The sequence below is a fragment of the Miscanthus floridulus genome, chromosome 2 (assembly GCF_019320115.1).
Source record: "Miscanthus floridulus cultivar M001 chromosome 2, ASM1932011v1, whole genome shotgun sequence".
Taxonomy (NCBI): Eukaryota; Viridiplantae; Streptophyta; class Magnoliopsida; order Poales; family Poaceae; genus Miscanthus; species Miscanthus floridulus.
Genome location: NC_089581.1, coordinates 94,560,815 through 94,582,972, shown reverse-complemented (window position 1 = coordinate 94,582,972; position 22,158 = coordinate 94,560,815). Strand labels below are relative to the sequence as shown.

Sequence of the window (22,158 nt, the reverse complement as noted above, 5' to 3'; positions counted from 1 at the left end):
CTTTATTTCTGGTTTTGACGGGTAAGTCTAGCTGAGTACCTTCTCGTACTCAGGGTTTATCTCCCACCTGTTGTAGATGACCAATTCTACTTTGGTTGCTGCAAGTATTGCCTTCTCCCGGCTGGGAATGAAGACTAGACCGTTGGGCGCGGTCTCTCCTAGTTCTCGTACCTAAAGATGTTTTTGGTGGGACATGACTAAGATCTGGCAATGTATTTGAAACTATGAAATTATGTACTAAACTATGTTGCTTCCGCAAATCTGAACTTGGTTTGTAATATTTTATTTGAACTCTGATGGATGTAATCCGGATGCCACTTGTGAAATGTTGTGACGAATGATGTGTTGTGTTGAATCACTACGGTCTTAGTTTGTATGTCGGGAGTTGTTTGAAATCCTTCGTGATTTCCAGACTACCGGGATTATGGGAGCTTAAGTACAAGAATTTGATCACTTCGGTGATTGTTGTTGTACTTACGTTCTTATAATTTGGTCGGTTCTGTTACAACTTGATCATTGCGCGGATCAAGCGGGAGCTACACCCTTACGCGGGTGCTCCAACGAGGACTAGTGGGAAGTGGCGACTCTCCGATACATTGGCAAAACATCGCCGCGTTTCTCCTTCTCTCTTTACTTTGAGCAATTCAATTCTTGTCATTCACATTCATAGAATTGTCATGCTAGAGTAGGATTGGAACATAGATTACTAAACTTTTGTGCGGTAGATCAATAGAAACACTTTCTAGGCACAAGGGTTTAATTGGGCTAACCGTAGGATTTAATTATTGCAAAGAATTTTAGAATTAGCTCAATTCACCCCCTCTCTTGGACATCTTGATCCTTTCAGTCGGAAACAAACAGGACCAGACAAGTCCTTAGCATGTCATATCTGAAAGAAAAATGTCATAATGTAGGGTCATGCCTAGAATATATTAGGCACTCAAGTATCACCTCACTCATCTCAAATCATGCAATGCTTCCACCAAGGATTCTGCAATTTTGCAATGAGATAAATCAGACTTGGTAATTACACCTCTTTGGCTTCATGAATAATGAACTGTATATTTTTGTTTCAAGTGCAGTGAACAAAGCTTCCCATTTTAGATCAATCAGCCGAAAATGACAACAGGATATGACAACAAGGTCTACTCCAACTAGAAATTCACTAGAATAAACATCAATTCATTGTGCCAAAATAAACAAGATGAAGAAGTAGGACTACTTAACTATACCAGCAGTAACAGGACACCATAAAGGACAACTGTGCTTAGACATTTCAGGTTACCAAAACTTGAGCTCAGAAATTTCAGATTACCATTTCTCTTTCGTATATATATGAAAATATCATGTGTTAATAATCGGTGTAATCGACTCTTTCGTAATTTTGTTTAGACGAAATGCATCTGAACATTGGACATATTTCAATTCCACAACTTTTTTAAGCAATGTTCCTACTTTCATCTAACCACCACCCAAGTTTCATCATCCAGTTTCCACAGCACCGCTCAGGGAATACATCTAGTTACATGTACGTATAAGACAGCTATCAGTCATGATAGGATTTGATAACATTCTTAAGCTAGGAGAAACATGTAGATAACAACATAAAACTTAAATGCTGTGGAGGACTGGAGGGGAACCTACCAAATACTGAAACAGGTCTTCAAGGTGCTGTGAGGCATATCCATTTTATCTGAGCAAAGCAAAGATAATGCATTGTTAAGGTTGGTGCCAAACCGATAGCATCCCTGCACAGAGCAGTGCTACCTACACACAAAACTGAAATCCCTCTCCAGCAACAGAGCACTAAGAACTGCATGGACTTGTAGAGCGTGGACTTGTAGAGCCCTAAGGAACTTTGCAGATTACCAAATTGGAGGATAAATTTCATCTACAAGCAATATGAGACATATAACAGTAGTATAATTAGTACTACAATTCAGTAGCACTACCACTTCACTTCTTGTCAGCTGCATCTATTCTAGCAGTGGCTAGTCAAAACTGAACTGGCGCTTTTATAATCATGCAGTCCGACACAACCATGCACATGACAATGAGAATTTTATAGAGCTGCTGCTATCCTACTATATATTGCACGAGATCCACATCAATCCTCAACTATGAGAGATATACCAGCTCAAAGAATTAACTACATCTAAAAATAAATATGTAGAACATATCATACCACCCAGTCAATTGGTTGTGTTCAAGAATTGCAATATTTAAATGCAGAAAGGAACATACCTTGCAATATTTAAATGCACATTGTAATGGCGACAACACTAGTTCACGAAACCAGAAATCTACGACTCCCTAGGAGCTGGACCTACAGGAACATGATTCAAATTTTTGAGCGAGAGAATTGGTAATCTTGTCACAGAATTGATCCCAGGACAGCAAACAAAAAAACATTGGCTTTAATTTTCAGAAACTCTAATAAGCAGCATCTTGTGTACTAAACCCTGCGATTGCGAGGCACACTACGAAAATTCCGAGCTAACTGACTGACTCAAACGTGTGACCATCAGAGTTGAGAGCAGCTGAACTAGCTTGGAAGTTGGAACAAGCTTCACAGTCTATTGAGCTAATTAAAACAGGAGAATTTGCTCTCTGACACATGCTAAATAAACCTCATGCGTGCACAGCATCGCTGATTAAGGCACTGCAGCTTAAATAAATTCAGCATAGCACATCCAAGTCACAGGCACCGCTGATTAAGGCAGTTCTTTAACAATCAGACAAAACATGATATTCTCAGTTTGCTACTACAAGCACATCCAATGAGTAAAAGTTACACATCCAAGTCACAGGAGCTCGATCTAGGGAGGACAAGGAGGAGAGAGGAAGGGCTCACCAGATCTTGGGACGAGGCAAGGCGGCCGGCCAAGCGGGGGCAGTCACGGAGCAGTGGTCGAGAACTCGAGATCGAGCCGGCACGGTCGGGTCGGCGGCGGCACTGGTGAAGGAAAGTGTGCTCGGGAATGTAGTAGATTAATTAATGAGTAGCACAGGAGGTGTACAATATATAGGTAAGGATAGCCTATGGTTTATAATCAATACCCAATCAGGTGGATCCTTGCCTAATAACAAATCAACTACCATATAAGCCCTGGGCGCCTAGGCCCATGCGGCTGGCCCAATAAGCCCTATTCTAACACGCCCCCGTAGTCTGATCGTCAGCCACTGCGCACGTTTAGACTGGACCTGAACTCCGTGAAAACCGAAGAAGGGAGGCCTTTGGTGAAGATGTCCGCATATTGAGATGAAGTCGGGACATGAAGGACACGAAGGTCACCAATTGCAACCCGCTCCCGGACGAAGTGGAGATCAATCTCGATGTGCTTAGTGCGCCGATGCGGAACCGGGTTGGAGGACATGTAGACCGCGCTGTTGTTGTCACAATACACCAATGTAGCGCGGCGTAGAGGGGCGTGGTGCTCCTGGAGGAGCTGGCGCAGCCAGCCGGCCTCGGCGACACCATTAGCCACTGTGCGATACTCAGCTTCAGCACTGGACCTTGAGACGGTGTTCTGACGCTTAGAGAACCAGGAGACAAGATTGTCACCAAGAAACACGGCATACCCCGAGGTGGACTTGCGTGTATCCGGACAACCAGCCCAGTCAGCATCAGTGTAGACCACAAGATCAGTAGATGCAGATAGTTGCAGCGGAAGGCCCAAGCGAAGAGTGCCTCGGACGTAGCGTAGAATCCGTTTGAGGGCCACAAGATGTGGTTCACGAGGGTCATGCATGTGTAGACAAATCTGCTGAACATCATATGAGATGTCAGGCCGAGTGAACGTCAAGTACTGTAAGGCACCAGAAGACTGCGAAAGTCAGATGCATCAGCCACAGGTGCACCATCAGCAGCAGCGACCTTTCGATTTGTGTCAACCGGAGTAGAACATGGCTTGCACTCTGCCATCCTAGCTCGATCAAGAATGTCCAGCATGTACTGCCGCTAGGAGAGAAGACCATCGCCACAACGCTGAACATGCATACCTAGAAAGTGATGAAGTTCACCAAGGTCCTTCATAGAAAACTCCTGCTGGAGGGCTGAAATAATCCGTCGAAGAAGACCCGGTGAGGAAGCTGTAAGGACGATGTCATCAACATAAAGCAGCAGACAGGCAATATCTGAACAACGCCAATAGACAAAGAGTGAAGTATCTGACTTGGCGTCAACAAATCCAAGGGAAACCAAATATGTAGCGAACCGGCTGTACCAAGCACGAGGAGCCTGCTTCAACCCATACAATGACTTGTTGAGCCGACAAACAAAGTCAGGATGGGTGGGATCCTCAAAACCGGACGGCTGTGTGCAGTAGACTATCTCAGTCAAGGTACCGTGCAGAAAAGCATTCTTCACATCAAGCTGGTGAACAGACCATTGACGAGACAAAGCCGACCATTGACGAGACAAAGCCAGTGAGAGCACCGTGCGGACAGTCTGTGAGAAGAGAGGATCAAGAAACCCTAAACCCTTGCGGGAGGCACAGAGATGTAGGCTGAGGAGGGCTCACCATTGGCGTGAGCCGAAGCGACAAGAAGGCGGAAGGGAGGCGGCGATAGGATGCCGGGGCGGCGGCAACGGTCGGATGCCGTAGCGGCGGCCTTGCGACTTGCAGCTCTTGCGTGAGCAGAGGAAGAGCTGCGCGTGCGCGGGCGGTCGCGACTCGCCGAGGGGATGCACGGGGAAACCCTCCCGGCCTCATCGCTCATGGATTGCTTCCGTGTGGAAAACGAAGGGAAGCGGGCTGCGATCCTCGGGTTGGTCGGCTGCCAAAGAGCACGAAGATTTGGCCCGGGGCTGATTGGCACGGGGCAGATTGGCCCAGGGAAATCTCCGGGTTCCACGCGGGGAAGACTGCTGCCAAAGTAGGCCTAAAGGATGTTGATGCCACTACCCATCCATGAGGATCTTCGTCATCTTCATCGTCTTGATGACGGTGCTGACCACCATGGGAAATCGTCCAAGGGAAAAAGAGGAGAGGAAAAAACCGAAAAAGTGATATCCACATACGTGCAGGTGCATATCCCTTCCAAAGGACAGTAATTAACTTTAACAGGACAACAGTTTTTCATCCACTTAACCAAGACACGCAGTAATAACTACTGTAAATAAAACCACGACCATCCGATCACTGTTGAACGCACAAGAACGATACACGTCATCCATTTGAAAATCCGACATCATCAAGCCATTTTCCACCGTTGAAGAGGTGTTTTCAGTTTCAGACTCAAACTGATAGCCACTCTGTTTCAGAATAAGAACCTGACATTCATGCTGGCATGTAGTTAAATTAGTATTTGTATTACTGTTCTGTGCTTCCAGGATAGATCTGGTATTGTCATCTGTGTATCCCAGCATCGGGTTATATCATAATGTCACTCTAAAGAGCATCGTGTAGTTCAGAATACCATAAATGTACAATGACAAAACATTTTGGTGTTACAATGGATGTTATGCTGTTTAGAGCAATCTCTCATAGTGTGCATTATTCAGAGTGATACAATGACACACTGCTGTTCCGAGTGTTATGTTAGAAGTACCCCATACATACATTTTTATGTCCAGTCTTGAGTTTTGAGTTGATTGTAAAGGCAGGACAAAATCTTTTTTTATAAGGACAAAAGGATAAATTCCAAAAGCTCATAATCACAGAACTTAACAGGGTCACACACCAGCGTGTTGCCTATGTATTAAGGGGAAATAGGAGTGAAGTTGACCCCTAGATTTGTAAAGTATATCTTTCTGCATGACACACAAAAAAAAGTACTATACCTTAATTTAATAACTATCCAACTACTAGTATAAGAAGTTTTAGCTAAATATTTAAAACATGTTTTTCTAGGACATAAGCCATGCTGCCATTGTTTTGCCATTGACATTGTTACACACGGGAACACTCATACTAGAGGGTTGATGACACCAAAAACAACATCGTCATCCCCCTCCTCCTACTAGAGTCTATATAAACTTACTAGGCGACAGTGAACGTGATTAATTAATTCCTCCGGAGTTCATTTCCCACAAAAGAGATATATATATATATATATATATATATATACCTACCCATCATACTTAACACCGCTGATGAAGCCTTGTCAATCCATGGATCTGATAAGCACGTCAAGTACCTGGTTCCTCAGAGCACTTTGGTTCAACGTCATCTGCACCTCCTTAGCCATCTGCTTCTTCATTTTGGCATCCAATTCACGTGCTTTTTCGTCGCTGATAAGTTGGAAGGCCCTCTTGAGCATTGGCCGCAGTGACTCGTCGTCCGTGATCCCCTCAACTGCCAAGGCAAGGCTGGGGTACAGGCCCTGCAGCTCCTCGACCCCTCTGCGCACGCGTGTGCCTGGCCGCGGCGCCGCATTGGTATTGGCACTGGCGTTGGTAGCACGGCTGGCGCCTACTTTCTTGGGGACATTGAGCGGCCGGTCGCCCCAAATCGCCATCGATAGCTCGTACTTGCGCGCCTCATCGCCGCCTGCAGGCACCGGCACGCCCCCGGCGGAGCGCAGGTTCGCGTACTTGATACGGAGCCGCCGCACCTTCTCGTAAATCTCCGTGACGGTGAACTCGGACTTGTCCAGGCCGCAGCCGTCGAGCGCGGCGCGGAGCTGGGACCGGCGCGGCTCTGTGCCGTGGGCCGCGGCGTACGCGGCGAGGCCCTCGAGGATGCGGACTTCGTCCGCCTCCGACCACACCCTCCACGTCGCGACTGCCGGCTTCTTGCGGCCGTCGGCCGCCGGCGGGGAATGCGGAGCGCCCGGCGGCGGCGGCATCGTTGTGGGTTCTCTCCGCGATGCCTGAGCGCCCCTGGGCGGGGAGGGGGGAGGAGCCGAGGAGGTAAAGGACTAAAGAAGGGTTGGCAGAACAGGAAACGTGTGTAAAATTAATGAACCATCATGCTCATAAATTGAAAGAAAGTAAAATTTTAGTACTTATTTGGCCGGGCTCCCTGAGGCTTCGGCTCCTACACTGTTCATGCACTGTAGCGTGTCAGAACAGGAGCCGGAGGAGCCAGGAATTAGAGCTTCACTGGCTTCGTGAACAGTAACCGAGCTACAGTGAGAGGAAAAAGGTGGGGGAGTGAAAAAGAGCTCCGCTGCTACAGTGTTCGTCGTAGGGTGTCAGTTGAAGCCGAAGCTACCGGGAGCCCGGCCAAACAAGTCCTTAATATGAAACTATTAAAAGCATCTCTCAGAGTTCTCGGTAAAACCTTCTAACCTAGGATTATTTTGGCAAGAATGAAAAAAAATTCATCTCCAACTTTTCTTAATCCCACCTCCCCATCTTTTCGCGCTTGAAAAAATAGAATGATCGTGGCCAAATCAAAGGTGGAAGGACGTGGGCAGAAATAAAGAGTACGAAAGGGTTCTTGGTGCAAATGTACAAGAGAGAAAGAATATATAAAAGTGGTTATGATAATTTAGAAATAATATACGATTCTTGTTGTAAAATTGTCTTATATATTTTAGAAGTAAATTATTAGAAACTATTGGAGATGGTCTTATTTATTCATCCCAATATTTTTTATTGAGTTCAAAAACTCTATAGTTTTAGGAAAAATTTGTTGGAACTCTTGGAGATGCTCTAATGTCACTTTTTATTACAAAATCAATTATAGTAATAAGAGCATCTCCAAGAGTACCCACATAAAGTTTTGCAACTCCTAAAAAAATATTGGAAGGAATAAAGAAGGCTATATCCAATAGTTTCCAATATTTTTATCCCAAAAACATAGAATTTTTTCTACGGCACTCCTTTTTTCCCCACGACCTGGTCCTAGGATTTGTGAAGTTTTTGCATCAGGAACCCTGAATTTGTTTCTATACCCATTTAAACCCTCCCGCCAAATCTTTCTCTCTTGCGCTTTTCTCACCTGGAACCTTGTCTTTCCTCATTTTCCTTTCCCACTCCCTTCTTCTTCTCAAGCTCGCAACAGAGCACGCGCGAACGAGAGCGAGCTGCCGATCCCGGCCGAGAGGGCCACGCCGGCAGTGAGGGGTGGCTCCACCGCGTGCGCTAGGGTGGCCACGGCGATACAGTGGCAGCGCGGTAGTGTAGAGTCCTCCCTCACGCCTTCTGGCATCCTCCACGCCACCCTCTCCACGTGTGTCCGCTTGCCACGCTTGCTACTAGGGCTCCGTGTCACGCTAAGGAGGACCCTACGTGGGGAAATAAGGATACGCGAGACCTAGACTCTGTAGATCTTTACGTGCAAGGGTTTTTTTTCCAAGTGCCAAAAGATTGGAAGGTGAGTTTGAAAGTTGTTGGAGATGGATTTTTTTTCATTTTCCCAAAAAACATGGATGGGAAGGATTATTAGCTGCTCGGACCAGCGTAGATATAGCAGGGCAGCCGGTGCAACCACGTAGACCTGCCTGTGGGTTAGCTTTTGGAGTCTTCGATCTTGATAGGCCTAGGGGTCGCGGAATATGAGCATCGCACATCCGGCGGTTGCATCGCTCCCCTCATCATCATCGCCATCTCCCCGATATCCATCCTACGCCGAGCACCTCTAGTCTTCTAGAGCGACGCGTAGCCTACAAGTGATGTAGTCTTTGGCGAGGCAGTTCATAGGGAAACCATGGTTCCGATAAGACTGTTCATGATCTATTCGAACATGTCATGATAAACCTATCTCTTGCGGTCACCAAGGATGGCATTCGGGATAACATACTTGAGGGTCACTGATGGTTGACCATGCTTCTAGAACAAGCGGTCCCGCTTGCCACTGATGTTCATAGGACGAGGATTGTTTGCTTGGTCTGTGGGATTGCAAGTTTTGTGTTCCTATCATCACATGTCAATGACCAGGCTTGCATCCTAATCTCTTCCCAGTCGATCGTGGATCGGGTTAGGGCGACGCTCAGGTCGGTGGGTGCCTGGCCCTCCAATTGGCTGACGTACCCTTAGCCCTTGAGGGGCGTTGCTAGCGATCTCGCAATGCCAACACGCGGCTAGCTTCGTGAGTCTCCTAATCTGTAGCCGGCACTCGAGTAGTCGAGAACGTTTTTTGTCCAGCCCTAGTAGCTGATTGGAGTAACCTAACCGTTCCCTAGGAGCGATCGACCAAGTTTTGGTTGCTCGTCGAGTGGGTGATCGGCACCTGAGTCTACTATATGTCAGAAGATTGCTCGAGTTGCTGGCAAAGATGAGTGTTCTCCATCTCGAGCACGTTGTTCTACCGGAAAGAGTAGATTTGCCGAGTGTAAAAATGTTTACTGAGTGCATTCTATTGGGCACTCGACAAACAAGCTCTTTGCCGAGTGCTGCAAAAAACACACTCGGCAAAATAATGGCACTCGAAAAACAAACTCTTTGCCGAGTGCTGAAAAAAACACTCGGCATACTAAGAAAAAACACTCGGCAAAAAACCGCCACGTTGATATCTGTCAGTTAGTGTGTTGGCCGTTAGGAGTTTGCCGAGTGTCCGTTAGTGGCACTCAGCAAAAAATATAAGTTTGCAGAGTGTTTTTTCCAGCACTTGGCAAAGAAATAAGTTTACCGAGTGTTTTTTTTTGCACTCGGCAAATAAATAAGTTTTTTTTCACTTCTGGCCTTGAAACTTTTTTCTACTCTCTACATACAACATGTGGTACTCCATGTTAAGATTTGGTATATTTCTGGATCTGTTTGCTATATTTAATTAATTAATTGCATTTCAAGGAATTTTTTGGTATAAGTCAAATTTGAACTGCAAGTGATTCAAATAATAGAATAAAATGAGTAGAAAAATGATATTCATGTTATTGAGTCAAGTGTGAGGCCTTATCCAGAAAATGAAAAGAAATTTTGAACATCTTGTTCAGGAAACACGACCACGAACATGTGGCCAAATGGATTTTAAATTCTAAAAAAAGCAAACGAAGTCTGAAAATCATGAGATTTGTCAAGATCTCATGATATCATACGTGGAGGATGTGATAAAAATTTAACAAGGTTTTGCACAATCTGTCATGTACGATGTTTACAAATCGAAGTATCTTAGAAGAAGAATCGTAGCGTTGAGAATGATTCGGTAGGATTTAGAGTCAAAGTGACGGTCGAATTGGGGTTTGACTTTAAAACTTTTTGTATAGGCAATAGAGAATATAGATTGATTAATGTGTAATTTTGGAATTTTTTTGGATCCGTTTGATAATTTTAATTTATTAAGTGTAATTATAGAATTTTAATTGATATAAATTGAATTTGAGCTATAACTGCATGAAATAATAAGTTTTTTTTTCTCTTCTGATCTTGAAACTTTTTCTACTCTCCACATACAATATGTGGTACTCCATGTTAGGATTTGGTATATTTTCTGGATCTATTTGCTATATTTAATTAATTTATTGTAGTTCAAGGAATTTTTTGGTATAAGTCAAATTTAAACAGCAAGTGATTCAAATAATAGAATAAAATGAGTAGGAAAATGATATTCAAGTTATTGAGTCTAGTGTGAGGCCTTACCCTGGAAATTAAAAGAAATTTTGAACATCTTGTTCAGGAAACACGACCACGAACGTGTGGCCAAATTGTTTTTAAATTCTAAAAAAGCAAATGAAATCTAAAAATCATGAGATTTGTCAAGATCTCATGATATCATATGTGGAGGTTATGGTAAAAATTTGAGAAGGTTTTGCACAATCTATCATGTCGATGTTTACAAACCAAAGCATCTTAGAAGAAGAATCATAGCGTTGAGAAGGATTCGGTAAGATTTGGAGCCAAAGTGATGGTTGAATTGGGGTTTGACTTCAAAACTTTTTGTATAGGCAATAGACAACATAGATTAGTTCATGTCAAATTTTGGTAATTTTTCAGATCCGTTTGATAATTTTAATTTATTAACTGCAATTAGAGAATTTTAATTGATATAAATTGAATTTGAGCTATAACTGCATAAAATAATAGAATAATATTCCCAGAAAAATCAAATATGCATTGTTGAGTGAATTTGACTAGGTATTTTCAAAGTACATTGGAACAAATTTAGTAAAACATGTTATGGAAAAGAAGGAGAAGAAATATGCATGAAATATTAAGTTGGTTTGTCGAGTGTCATATAGGGGACACTCAACAAAGTGCCTCTCCTAGCCCCACCACACACAGTTTTCCAGCGTTTGGAAATTGGGAAAAAACAAAAGGGGTTTGTCAAGTGCTCGCGATGTAGCACTCGACAAAGCCTAGGTTTGCTGAGTGCTAGATCACGGGCACTCGGCAAATCGTTTCGATTTAGGGTGCGCTGGCCACCCCCGCGTCTCACACACACACGCACGCACCAGACACACACGGCACACACCATCGCTCATGCACCCACCATCGCCACGACTCATGCACCCACCACCATCACCGCCGCCCCGAGAGCCTACCGATGCCGCCTTGGCCGCCGCCTTGGCCCTCGCCACCGGCCCCTACCGCCGGGCCACCCCCATCGCCGGGCTCTCTCTATGCCGGGCCCCTCGCCACCCCCCGAACCCTCGGTGGCCAGGGCCTTCTCCTAGCGACCGGCGCCGCCCAGCGGCCTCCCTTGGCGGCCGACGCACTCCGATGGCCGGTGTCCTCACCCAGCGCCCCTGCCCCCCCTGCCAGTAAGCCCTTCTCCCAGTGCTCCCTCAGCAATTTTGTGTTGATCACTAGCAATGTCAATTGATGCTAGGTGCAAAATATGGCTGTATTGAACTAAGCTGGATCTGGTAAACAGGTAGTACAGACTAAGTAATGGTTTCAGTCCTAAAATTATGTTTGAATGCAAAGGCAAGTTGCCTATGTTTTAGAACACATACATGAGAATCCCAATATGTGATCTCACAAAGAACAGAAACATTAGGTAATTAAAATGGGAAATTTTGTAACAGATAGGAAAACATAACTACATAAGTACCTAAATCTAAGCGCACACATGAAAGCAAACTGAAATAATGTACAAGGCACAACGTGTCAAGGCGGAGCTTTGGGTAAGTCTTTCTCGCACTATATTGCTCAATGCATCGCATTGATTGGACATTCTTGAAATAATGACCGGATACATCGTGTCTATATGCAGGATTTCTTTAGATGCACGGATGGATACGAGGCCAAGGCGGATGTTGTGGCTGACAAAGCCGCCAAGAAACTCATCAAGGACATGCACTACGAGGCGCGCATCTAGGCCGTGATCCAATACCACGAGGAAATTCTTAGAGTGAGGCTCCCTAAAAGTGTGGTAAGAACCATGAGGCTAACCTCGGAACAATACCTGAAGATAAATATAGAACATTAATACTTTTTTTTGAGATTAATTACACTTAATTTCATCTTCTTATATGTCATATACTTGATGACGTAGGTGCCTCTGTGGTGGTGCGCCAACGATCTACAGTGCTAGACCCGGATGGTGGACAGGTGGTGCGACACCGCGTGGGAGGAGAATCACAACGCTTATCGGGAGCGGCGTTTGCTGATGCCGGGTGCACCACACCATCAAGGGAACCTCAACCTCTCAGAATACGTGGCTAGATGGGTACACAAATTCATTTCTTTATTCTAACGCTCAACTCTACATAATTTCTAATCATATTGCTTTTTTTGTAGTCGGCAGCACATGGTGGTGAGCCTTGCTCCCAGTTCATGGCATATGCTTTGGCCCACAAGGGCAAGGTGACGGCCGACGTAGCCTACAACCTGGAGGACCCGCCCTCGGCGTACAACAACGAGTCCATCCATAGCTGCCTCGATGGATACGCATCGATGGCAAGGATGGTCCATGGCCTAGAGTACGATCTGAGCGCCCATGACCTTGATGGAGAAGTGGTCATGAGGACGGGAGGAGGCAAGAAGCACTGCCAATTCTGGATTTGCGACGGCACAATCGACACGGCCAGTACTCTCACTCTCTCCCAAATTCGAGCACGGAGCATGAGTTTCAGCCTAGCGATACGCCCACGGCCAGACTCTACATGGTTCCAGATGAACGCACTCCAGGTTATTTCTATTTTATTCATCGTTCATTGATTTTTATGTACTTTTGCATTACATTGTAACATTGGGATGAAATATTGTAGGCTCAGCTGGAACAAGAAATGAGGCGCCAAGAGGAGCTAGAGGCAGAACGGTAGAGGGCGTAGGCAGAGCGATAGAGGATGGAGGCAGAGCAACAGAGGATGGAGGCAGAGTGGCTGTAGATGTTTGAATATATGAGGGGTGTTTAAGCTGTAGTCGACCAACCTCCGCCACCGATGCTAGTCCCTCCTCAACCTGCTCCAAATACTGTTTCAGGCACTATGAGTCACTTTAGAACCTTATAATCATCGTTTCTAGATTATGCAGAATCAATCTTACAAAGATGCCCAGACACTAGAAACTTAGTGACTAATGCTATATGTTTGTGACCAACTAGTACTTAAGCAATCATACTAGAGCATGATGCAACTGAGAAGATATTGCTGATAGTTGCAAGGGTTATACTAGTTAGGCAGCAGAGAGACCATACGTGTTGTTCAATCTTGTCTCACACATGCAGTCTCTTCTCCTTTATGCATAATCAATCAACGACATCAAATGAGCCTCATGACCCAGCGTGGTCGCAGTGGAACTTGTGGCCTAAGTGACTACTTGTGATTTTATTTGCATTTGTATTTGTGGATTACCTGTGACTACTTGCGACTATTTGTGGTTGTGAATGAACCTACTAGTGATTCTGAAGTTTATTTGCATTTATGTGTTGTCAATATATCTATATGAACTGCCTGTGATGCTTATTGTAAACTATGTGTGATGCATGTAATGTTTATTTGAGTGGTGTATGTTATATGTGACCGAACAATAAAAACAGGGAATATATGGTCGCTTTGCCGAGTGTTACACTCGGCAAAGTGGCCTTTTGCCGAGTGCCAGGGTAAAACCACTCGGCAAAGCGGAATAGCTTCTTTGCCGAGTGTCTGCGCTATGACACTCGATAAAGAAGCCAACATTTGTACGTTCTAGGCCAGTCTTTGCTGAGTGTCCAGTATTTGACACTTGGCTAAGATGGAAGGTTTGCCGAGTGCTAGGATTTGAGACTCGGCAAAGAAGACAACTTTTGTATGTTCTGGGCCAGTCTTTGCCGAGTCTCTAGTATTTGACACTCGGCAAAGAAGACAGTTTTCCCGAGTGCCCGAGAGTTGATACTTGACAAAGATGGCAGGTTTGCCGAGTGTCAGGTCTGGGACACTAGGCAAACGAGCCATGACCGTCTCCGTGTCGTCGTGTTACTTTTTTCACCGAGTGTCGGTTTCAGCTCTCGACAAAGTATTTGTCAAGTGCCCGATAGAAAACACTCAGCAAAAAGACGTTTGTCGACACTGTAGATGTTGTGTGCTGTTTGCCGAGTGTTACACTCGGTAAAGCCTTTGTCGAGTATTTTGTGGGCTTTGCCGAGTGCCTATGGCACATGGCAAAGAAGAAAGAGAAAAAACAAAATGGCTCAAGGCAAAGGTATATTTGATAGGAGCATTTTGTTTTGGTGATCAAGACATTATAGAGAGTGTGATCATATTTAGGATAGATGGTCATACTATTAAGAGGGGAGCTCTCATCGGACAACTCGATCATCTAGCGCCACTAGGTGTTGGAATACATGCATTGCATTTAGGCCTAGTGCACAATTAGTGAGAAGTAATTAACCTTTGGGAAATGATTGTGAAAATGCTAACACACTTGCATGAGATGGTGGAACACTTGGAGTGTTAGCACTTTGGCAAAGGTGAAGAAAGGAGGCATTGTCGAACTTAGGGTGCTGCCCAAGGGGCACCTCCCCTACCTATTCGGTGGCACCGCCATCCCTAGGGCGGTGCCCACTTGGCCTCGGGACTTAGCAGCAGAGAAGGGGGTGTCACTACTGTGACTGGTGTACACCGCCATGGTGAGGGCAGTGCACCATTGGGGGGCTGTCCGGTGCCACCGCCCCTTTTATCTAGAGAGCAGGGAAAACTGGGGTGGTCACCGCCATAGGCACTGTCGCCCTATGTTCGGTGCCTCCGTCGCTTTTTTCCAGACTTGGGATTTTGGTGGTTTGGCTTGGGTGGTCACCACCCCCTAGGGTGGTGCCACCGCCACCGTCTATCCAATGATCAATGGCTAGTTTCTTAGCCATTGGAAATCGACCATTGGGGCATCGCCTTGGCATGTCCGATGCCACCGCCTCCTGTCCGGCACCCATGCAGAAATTGCTCCAAGGGGTATAACAGCTAGTTTTGTCGGTGGGCTTATAAATAGAGGTGGTGGCCAGCCTTGGCCACTCTCTTGGCACTTCCCACACTTGAGTACACCCTTTAGGAGCTGAGCAAATACAATCCACTCACTTGCACACTTGATTTCATCATTTGAGTGAGATTGGAGAGCCTCTAGTGCATTGCTTAGTGGTCTTGCATCTTGTGGCACTAGTTGGGCATTTTGGGCTGGTGGAGATCTTGTTACTTTTAGTGTTTGTCGACACCTAGACGGCCCGGTGATTGGCGGATCATTGAGCGGCTATTGGTGATTGTTGACAGCTCCGATCATGGTGCTTGTGAGGGGTTCTTGTGCCTTCCCTGTGGGAGATCACGAAAGACAACTCTAGTGGATTGCGCGTGGCTTGTGGATCCTTATCTTGTGTTAGTTCTGTGGCGTCCGATTGCGGGTTAGGCGTGTGAGGCCTATTAGCGCATGAGCATCCAAGTGATTGAATTGCCACAACGGGGACTAGCTTGCCAGCAAGCAAGTGAACCTCAAAGGAAAAATCATTGTGTCATCATTGTCTCCTCAGTATTCTTTGGTATTCATTGATTGATCACTTGCCATGGTGGTATATCTCCTCTACCACTCTCTTGTATTACTTTGGGTATTTACTTTGTGTAGAGATTGTGGTAGTTATAGCTAGTTGTGTAGCTTAGCCTCTTAGTTGTAATTAGTTCTTAGGTAGCTCAACTAGTCTAGAGAATAGAGACATAGTCATTGAGTGCCTAGTGATCATAATTGACTAGAATTGTTGGAACGTGGTTTGCCTTTTGAGTAGAGCTAGAGAAAGTTGCATTTCGCCATTTAGTTATCTAACAAGTTGCTTTAGTGTCTGTGTAGAAATTTTTATAGGCTATTCACCCCTCTAGCTATTTAGGACCTTTCAGACTGTCTCCTTCTGGTAGTGTACCACATCGCCGAATATCAAAGCGAGAGATATTGTGCTTAGGGGCATGACACGCCACCCGGGGACAATGCCAATGGAGACTACGACGCATGCAGCTTCCTTACATTAAGCTTGTTGAAGGCATCCTGGTATGGCTTACTTTGGCAGCACGGGTGAATAAACCCCGAGAAAACAACCACGCGTGTTGATAGGTATGGGGGGAGTTTTCCCATGGTTGTTTGCATCCCATTGTGAGGACTCACAAGAGCAAGAGTTCAGCTTATGCTAATTGGTTTCTCTGGAGCTGCTTGTCACCATTGAAGAATTGAAAACAATGTCTCAAAAATATCGTAAAAAATCAAGAAAAACAAAAAAAGTTAAATAATATAAGAAATTCAAGAAAAAATATGTCACATACGATGTTTACAAACCGAAGTATCTCAAAAGAAGAATCGTAGCGTTGAGAAGGATTTGGTAGGATTTCGAGTTAAAGTGACGGTCGAATTGGGGTTTGTCAATAGAATATCATCGGTAGTCCTCCGATAGGTATCCCACAAAGGTAGATTGGTCGGCAGAGAGGTGTGTAATCAAGAACAAGAAGGCAATAGAGACACATGAGTTAAATAGGTTCAGGCCATCAGTATGACGTAATACCCTACTCCTGTGGTCTATTGGTTTGTATTGGCTATCGTATGATATTACGTGAGTTTGGAGGGATCCCTGTCCACCTTATATAGTCTGGGGGGCAGGGTTATAGGTCGGTTAGATCTGAGAGATAACTGGAAAGTAACAACAGATTACAGGAATCATGGGATCATACGTATCCTAATAGATCTCGTAGTATCTTTAGGATATCTTCCCGATGTCTTATGGGAGGCGCCGAGTAGAGTTATGCCCCACAAGGCTTCATCTTGTGGGCTGGGCCACCCCTGGGGGCATAGCCCATGTGGTCTACCATGGGTATCCAGGGTCGTACCCCCTATAGCTAGTCCATGAGTGCCTTGTACCCGTTGAGCAACACCGTCTTGAGCTTGTCCGAGTAGGTGCGAACAAAGCCAAGCAGTCAAACTCATGGTCCGACCACCGTGATGAGTTGCCAAGCAGCGTGAACCATCGCCAAGCACTATGAACCATCGCCGAGCAGCGAGAGCCATCGCCGAGCAGTGTGAACCATCGCCGAGCAGTGTAACCCAAGTACGGCTTGCCATAAGGGTGTAAGGAGCTCAAGTTCAGAATTGAAAATTTCTTCATAGTGGACCAAGTGTGCCCACTTAGAGTCCAACCATGAGAAAGGGAGATAGTCTTCTTCAGCTTCAAGAGGCATGGAGTCTTCCAGAATAAAGCAAACATACTTACCACAAGGTGAACTGTGCCCACTTAGTCCCCGAGCCTGACAGTAGATGACATAGTCATGTGGTGCCAGGGTCTAAAGTAGAAGAATAGTAAAAGACCAGCCGAGCAGGTAGCCAATCCCCGGTCGTAGCCTCGAAATGATAAAAAGCACATTCACCACAAGGTGAAGTGTGCTCACTTAGTCCCTGAGCCCGATAGTAGGTGACGTCATCACGTGGTGCCAGGGTCAGAAACAACAGTCAATAGGAGAAAAATCTCCAATGCGGTGAGGAACCGAGACATAGTGCTAACGCAGTCCCCGAGCCACAAGAGGAAATCTTGGAGAAATTAAATCACGAAGAAAATACCATAGTAATGGCTGTATAGTAGTAATTACTGAGCCGTAATGGTTAGCAGAGAAGTCGGTGAATATTAGCCATAACAAATTGCGGAGATAAATTGGTGATATGGGCCGTGGTTGCTCGAAAGCCCAGGTAACGGCCCACCTTGCTGTTGTGGAGAATTTGGAGAGGCACAAATCGTGGGAGCGGTTTCCCAAAAACCCTCGAATGCAAAAGGGTGGGGGAGTGATTTCTACATCCACATCCACACGTGCTTTCACCGCTAGTCTCCATCTGGATCTGAGAGATGGCGCCTAAGAGGGGAGCTACAAACCCAAAGAAGGCGAGCGTTAGAGCCAGCCATGATGAAGAGTGGGTGCCATTGCGCATGGGGGAGGCGGAGCTCAACAGATTGATGGAGGCGGGCATTCTTCCTGGCTGCGTCATCGCCGGATGGCAGCCAGCCAGCGGTGAGCCCTTCCCGATGCCTCACACTAATGAAGTAGTGGTGTTTGAGGATTATTTCTAGCGAGGGTTGGGATTTCCTATTCATCCATTTTGAGGGATCTGTTGGAGTTCTGGGCACTTAGTTTGTGCAATCTCCACCCAAACACCATCTTGCACATCTCAATCTTTATCCACTTCTCGAAAGCATATCTGGGGATTCTTCTACACTTCAACCTCTTCAGACACCTATTCTGGTTGAAGAAGAAAGGCGGCGGTGGTTCCAAGGTGGTCGGCGGCATATATCTACAACTCTAGGATGGGATGGCGAGCGAGTACATCATTGTTCTGCTGAATACTTCACTAAAGGGGTGGAACACCAGGTGGTTCTACATGAAGCAGAGCCACATTGTAATCCGTTGTGACGTCGACCACATCTCGGATAGGCAAAAGTGCTAGTTGGAGAAACCAAACAGTGCTGACATGGAGCAAGTGAGGGAGCTCCTTGGCTTAATAAAGGGCGTGAAGACCAATGGTGGACTGGTGGTGGCGAGCTTCATAGTGCGCCGCATCTAGCCCTACAAGGAGAGGGCCCACACAGCCTTTGATTTCAAGGGGGAGATCAACGGTACCTAGGAGAGGACGGAGATGTTGTCGAGGGACATTGTGTAGGAGCGGGCCATAGAGCTATTTGCTCCACTTGCCTCATTCAACTTGCCAGGGCAGACGAGACCCTTTCACTGCTAGAATCTACCTCCTCAGGTAAATATCTCAATTGTGTGTTCTTGATGCTTTTTATCTTTTGTCATTGCCGAGCAGTGGACTGATTCACTTATGCGAAGATCCATTTGTAGGAAAGAGTGGTGTAGTTCTCAGGAGTGCCAATGGGCGATTGGCCGTAGGTAGTAGATGCTCGGCCACTGATGCAGCCTAAGGAGGGAGCCATCAGCATCTCATCGGAGAGTCCATCCCCAATGTCAGAGAAAGTCCTAGGGAAGAGGGCAGCAGTAGACGAGCTAGCCTGGAAGAAGAGAAAGACGGTGGGTGCCGCTCCCCTCAAACCGAGCAGCATCTCGCTTGGTGGTGACCAGACCACTCGGATGTGAAGTACCGTGATGTCCAAGTGGTCGGATGATGATGAAGTTCTAGTGTCTCATCCACCGAGCATGAAGGCGCCTCTATGCAGCACGTGCACGGAGGAACAATCAAAGGGAAAGGAGGGAGTCCCCCAATAGCAGGTGATAGGAGTCCCCGAGAAGCAAGCAAAGGGAGTCCCCGAGCAGCAAGCAAGGGGAGTTCCAGAGTGGCGGGCGGAGGGAGTCCCCGAGCAGCAGGCGAGAGGAGTCATGGAGCGGCAGACGGAGGAGAGGCTAATGGTGGAGACCACAAGACCTCCACCCCAAGACATAGGAATCGACCCCAAGGCGGCGGCTGGGGGCTCTGGTAGGCCACGCCGGTTCAAAAAAATCTACCGAAAAGCCGCTACATAAGTACCCTTGTCTTGGAGCTATTTGGTTGTCATATCCTGATCCTTTTTTAATGACTAACAAGCTGATCTGATGCAGCGCGAGGCATGCGGAGGATCTAACCGCGCCCGTCTAGACTGATGAACAACCAGGGGTTGGTACCAAGGCGGAGGCAATGCCGGCGGCTCCCATCCCGGAGTCCTTGGGTGCTCGGCAGTCGGCGGAGGAGTCAGCCGCTGCTGCTGATGGTCTTGGTGGCAGTGAGAGGCTGGCATCAATGGCAGACGGGTCGGCGATGGTGCCTGGGACAATAGCGGAAGCTGCCGAGTATTCATTAGCGGAGGCTGGAGTCGCCGATGCCACATTGGAGGCCGAAGTGGAGAAACCTACAGTGCTCGAGGAGCAAATGGCACTCCCTGAAACACCGAAGGGTGTGGTCAAACACGCTATCTGGCCACAGAGCCCCCCGGTGGTGCCTCCAGCTGCAGCAGAGGAGGACAAGGTGGAAGAGATCAAACATGAGGAATCTCGACCCCAAGTTGTCTGAATCCTTTGCAAATGCGGTGATGTGGTGGTGGTTGTTGAGGAGGAGGACACCACTAGGGAGCTCAGGAGGCTAGAGTCCACCCTTGCTGGAGTGATGAAGCAGATCAAGGTCAGTACTACATCTATAATGTTCACCTTTATGTTCGAGATTGTTCTTCTTCATAATCTTGGCATTTTTGAAGGCGATAACTCGGACTGCCGAGCAGTGGTGCCAGCTAATAAAGAGGATGGAGCCCCTCACCGAGGAGAATGAAAAACTCAAAGAGGCAATGAAACTTATGGAGAAGAACATCTAGAGGGCCCAGCACGAGCAAGACCTTGTTGAGTCCAACGCGTGGGACCTAGAGTACCAGAAGGGTGTCCTATCCGAGCAGCTGGCGATCATGTTCGAGCAGCTACATGGCAAGTCTGAGCAGCTAGCCACTTTCTTCGAGCAGCTGTTGAGTGTTTCCGAGCAGCTGGAGTAGAAGTCCGTGTAGCTCAATAACTTATCCGAGCAGAAAGCAGGTATGGCGTATCGATGAATGTGCTTTGTATTGTTGAACAGTCATATTTTTTGTGATGACTATTGTGCTTGTAGAGCAAGATGTGGGGATCAGCTAGCTGCGCCAAGCCATCAAGCAACTCTGAGAGGAGAAGGCGAAGGAGTCAGGGCGAGCAGACAAACTGGTCGAGGAACTGAAAGGTGAGTACTTCCTAGTCAGAGTTACTATTGAAGTAGTTTCCTTGCTTTATGGAACCTTGTAATGCTTGCAGACTACCGTTAGAGGGTTAAGGCATAGTTTGATGTGCTGGTGCAGGAGGCCAGGACCCAAAGGGACAAGTTCGATGCCATAGTCGCCGGAGTCAAACCAGTGCTCGACTGTGTCAACCTGGTGGTAGCTCCTCAGCCCGATGGTAGGCCGCTATGTTCAGACACCATCATCGAGAGGTGCAAGGTGGCATGGGAGAATTTTCAAGAGCTTCAACCATGACGCCATTGTTACCGCCGTTACTCACGCCCTTGCGGTGGTTCGGTCCCACTACCCAGCTGTTGACCTTTAGGCAATAGGGGCTAGATTCACCAGAGGGATGGGCGAGGTGGAGCACCAGCAGCTGGAGGATGAGCTGGAAGATGCGGCGAAGAAGCTGTCCGATGACATCGACTTGTTTGGTGAGACAGACGGCGATGGAGAAGCTTGGTGATCTGCTCGGAGAGTATGCTGTAATAACTGAATAGAGTAGTTAAAAATGCGCAAGGGCACAAACAGACATTTATGTGTATGTATAAATGTTGACATGTGTATGTTTATGCAGCTTGTAGTGTTGCAGTGAAGAAACCGTTGTAGTATTAACCCTAACGCAATTATACGTAGTATAAGTAGTGTCCGAGCAGTTAGTTCGTTACTGAAATCTTTGGCCTTAGCTAGCCCATAGTCCATAACATTGAGCATGGAGCCCGTGCACGTGTAGGAGGAATAGGCGTGACCAAGGAACCATAGCCAAGCACCCATAATGCAAAGCGCGGAGCCCATAGCACGTGTAGGGAGAGATCAGAGACTAGGTCTTCTCCATAGAGAACAGAGCAGAACATGTGCTGCTCGGCGGTTGGCAAAATAACTTGGAAATAAACGTAGTATAAGTGGCATCCGAGCAGTTAGTTCTTCACTGAGCTCTCAGCCTTGGCTAGCCCATAGTCCATAATGTCGAGCGTGGAGCCAGTGCACCTGTAGGAGGAACAGGCGTGACCAAGGAACCATAGCCGACCACCCATAATGCAGAGCACAGAGCCCGTAGCATGTGTAGGGAGAGATCGGAGACTGGGCCTTCTCCACAGAGCATAGAATAGAGCGTGTGCTACTTGGTGGTCGGCGAAACATTTTGGAGATATGGAGAAACATGGCGGAGTGTTTATGGCGATCACATGTTGGA

General features: G+C 46.6%; 1 protein-coding gene across 3 annotated transcripts; it reads right to left on the bottom strand.

The window, feature by feature from the left end:
- Window positions 1-758: 758 nt before the first annotated feature.
- On the bottom strand, window positions 759-6,864 carry LOC136539209 (STOREKEEPER protein-like). Of its 3 annotated transcripts, XR_010779605.1 has the most exons (4): window positions 6,142-6,864; window positions 2,245-2,326; window positions 1,645-1,693; window positions 759-991 (listed from the first exon to the last, which is right to left on the bottom strand). XR_010779605.1 is itself a non-coding variant. In XM_066531149.1 (3 exons), exons 1-2 carry the CDS (start codon window positions 6,790-6,792, stop codon window positions 1,664-1,666), a joined length of 681 nt encoding a protein of 226 aa, XP_066387246.1. In that variant the 5' UTR covers window positions 6,793-6,864; the 3' UTR covers window positions 759-991; window positions 1,645-1,663. The 3 variants fall into 3 exon arrangements, 2 of the variants coding, with proteins under 2 accessions (XP_066387246.1, XP_066387245.1); XM_066531149.1 differs by lacking the exon at window positions 2,245-2,326; XM_066531148.1 differs by lacking the exons at window positions 759-991; window positions 1,645-1,693 and having other exon boundaries at window positions 2,307-2,326; window positions 6,077-6,864.
- Window positions 6,865-22,158: the final 15,294 nt, after the last annotated feature.

What these genes read in the sequence shown, in the direction of transcription:
- LOC136539209 (XM_066531148.1), bottom strand. Translation starts at nt 6,792, where the DNA reads ATGCCGCCGCCGCCGGGCGCTCCGCATTCCCCGCCGGCGGCCGACGGC.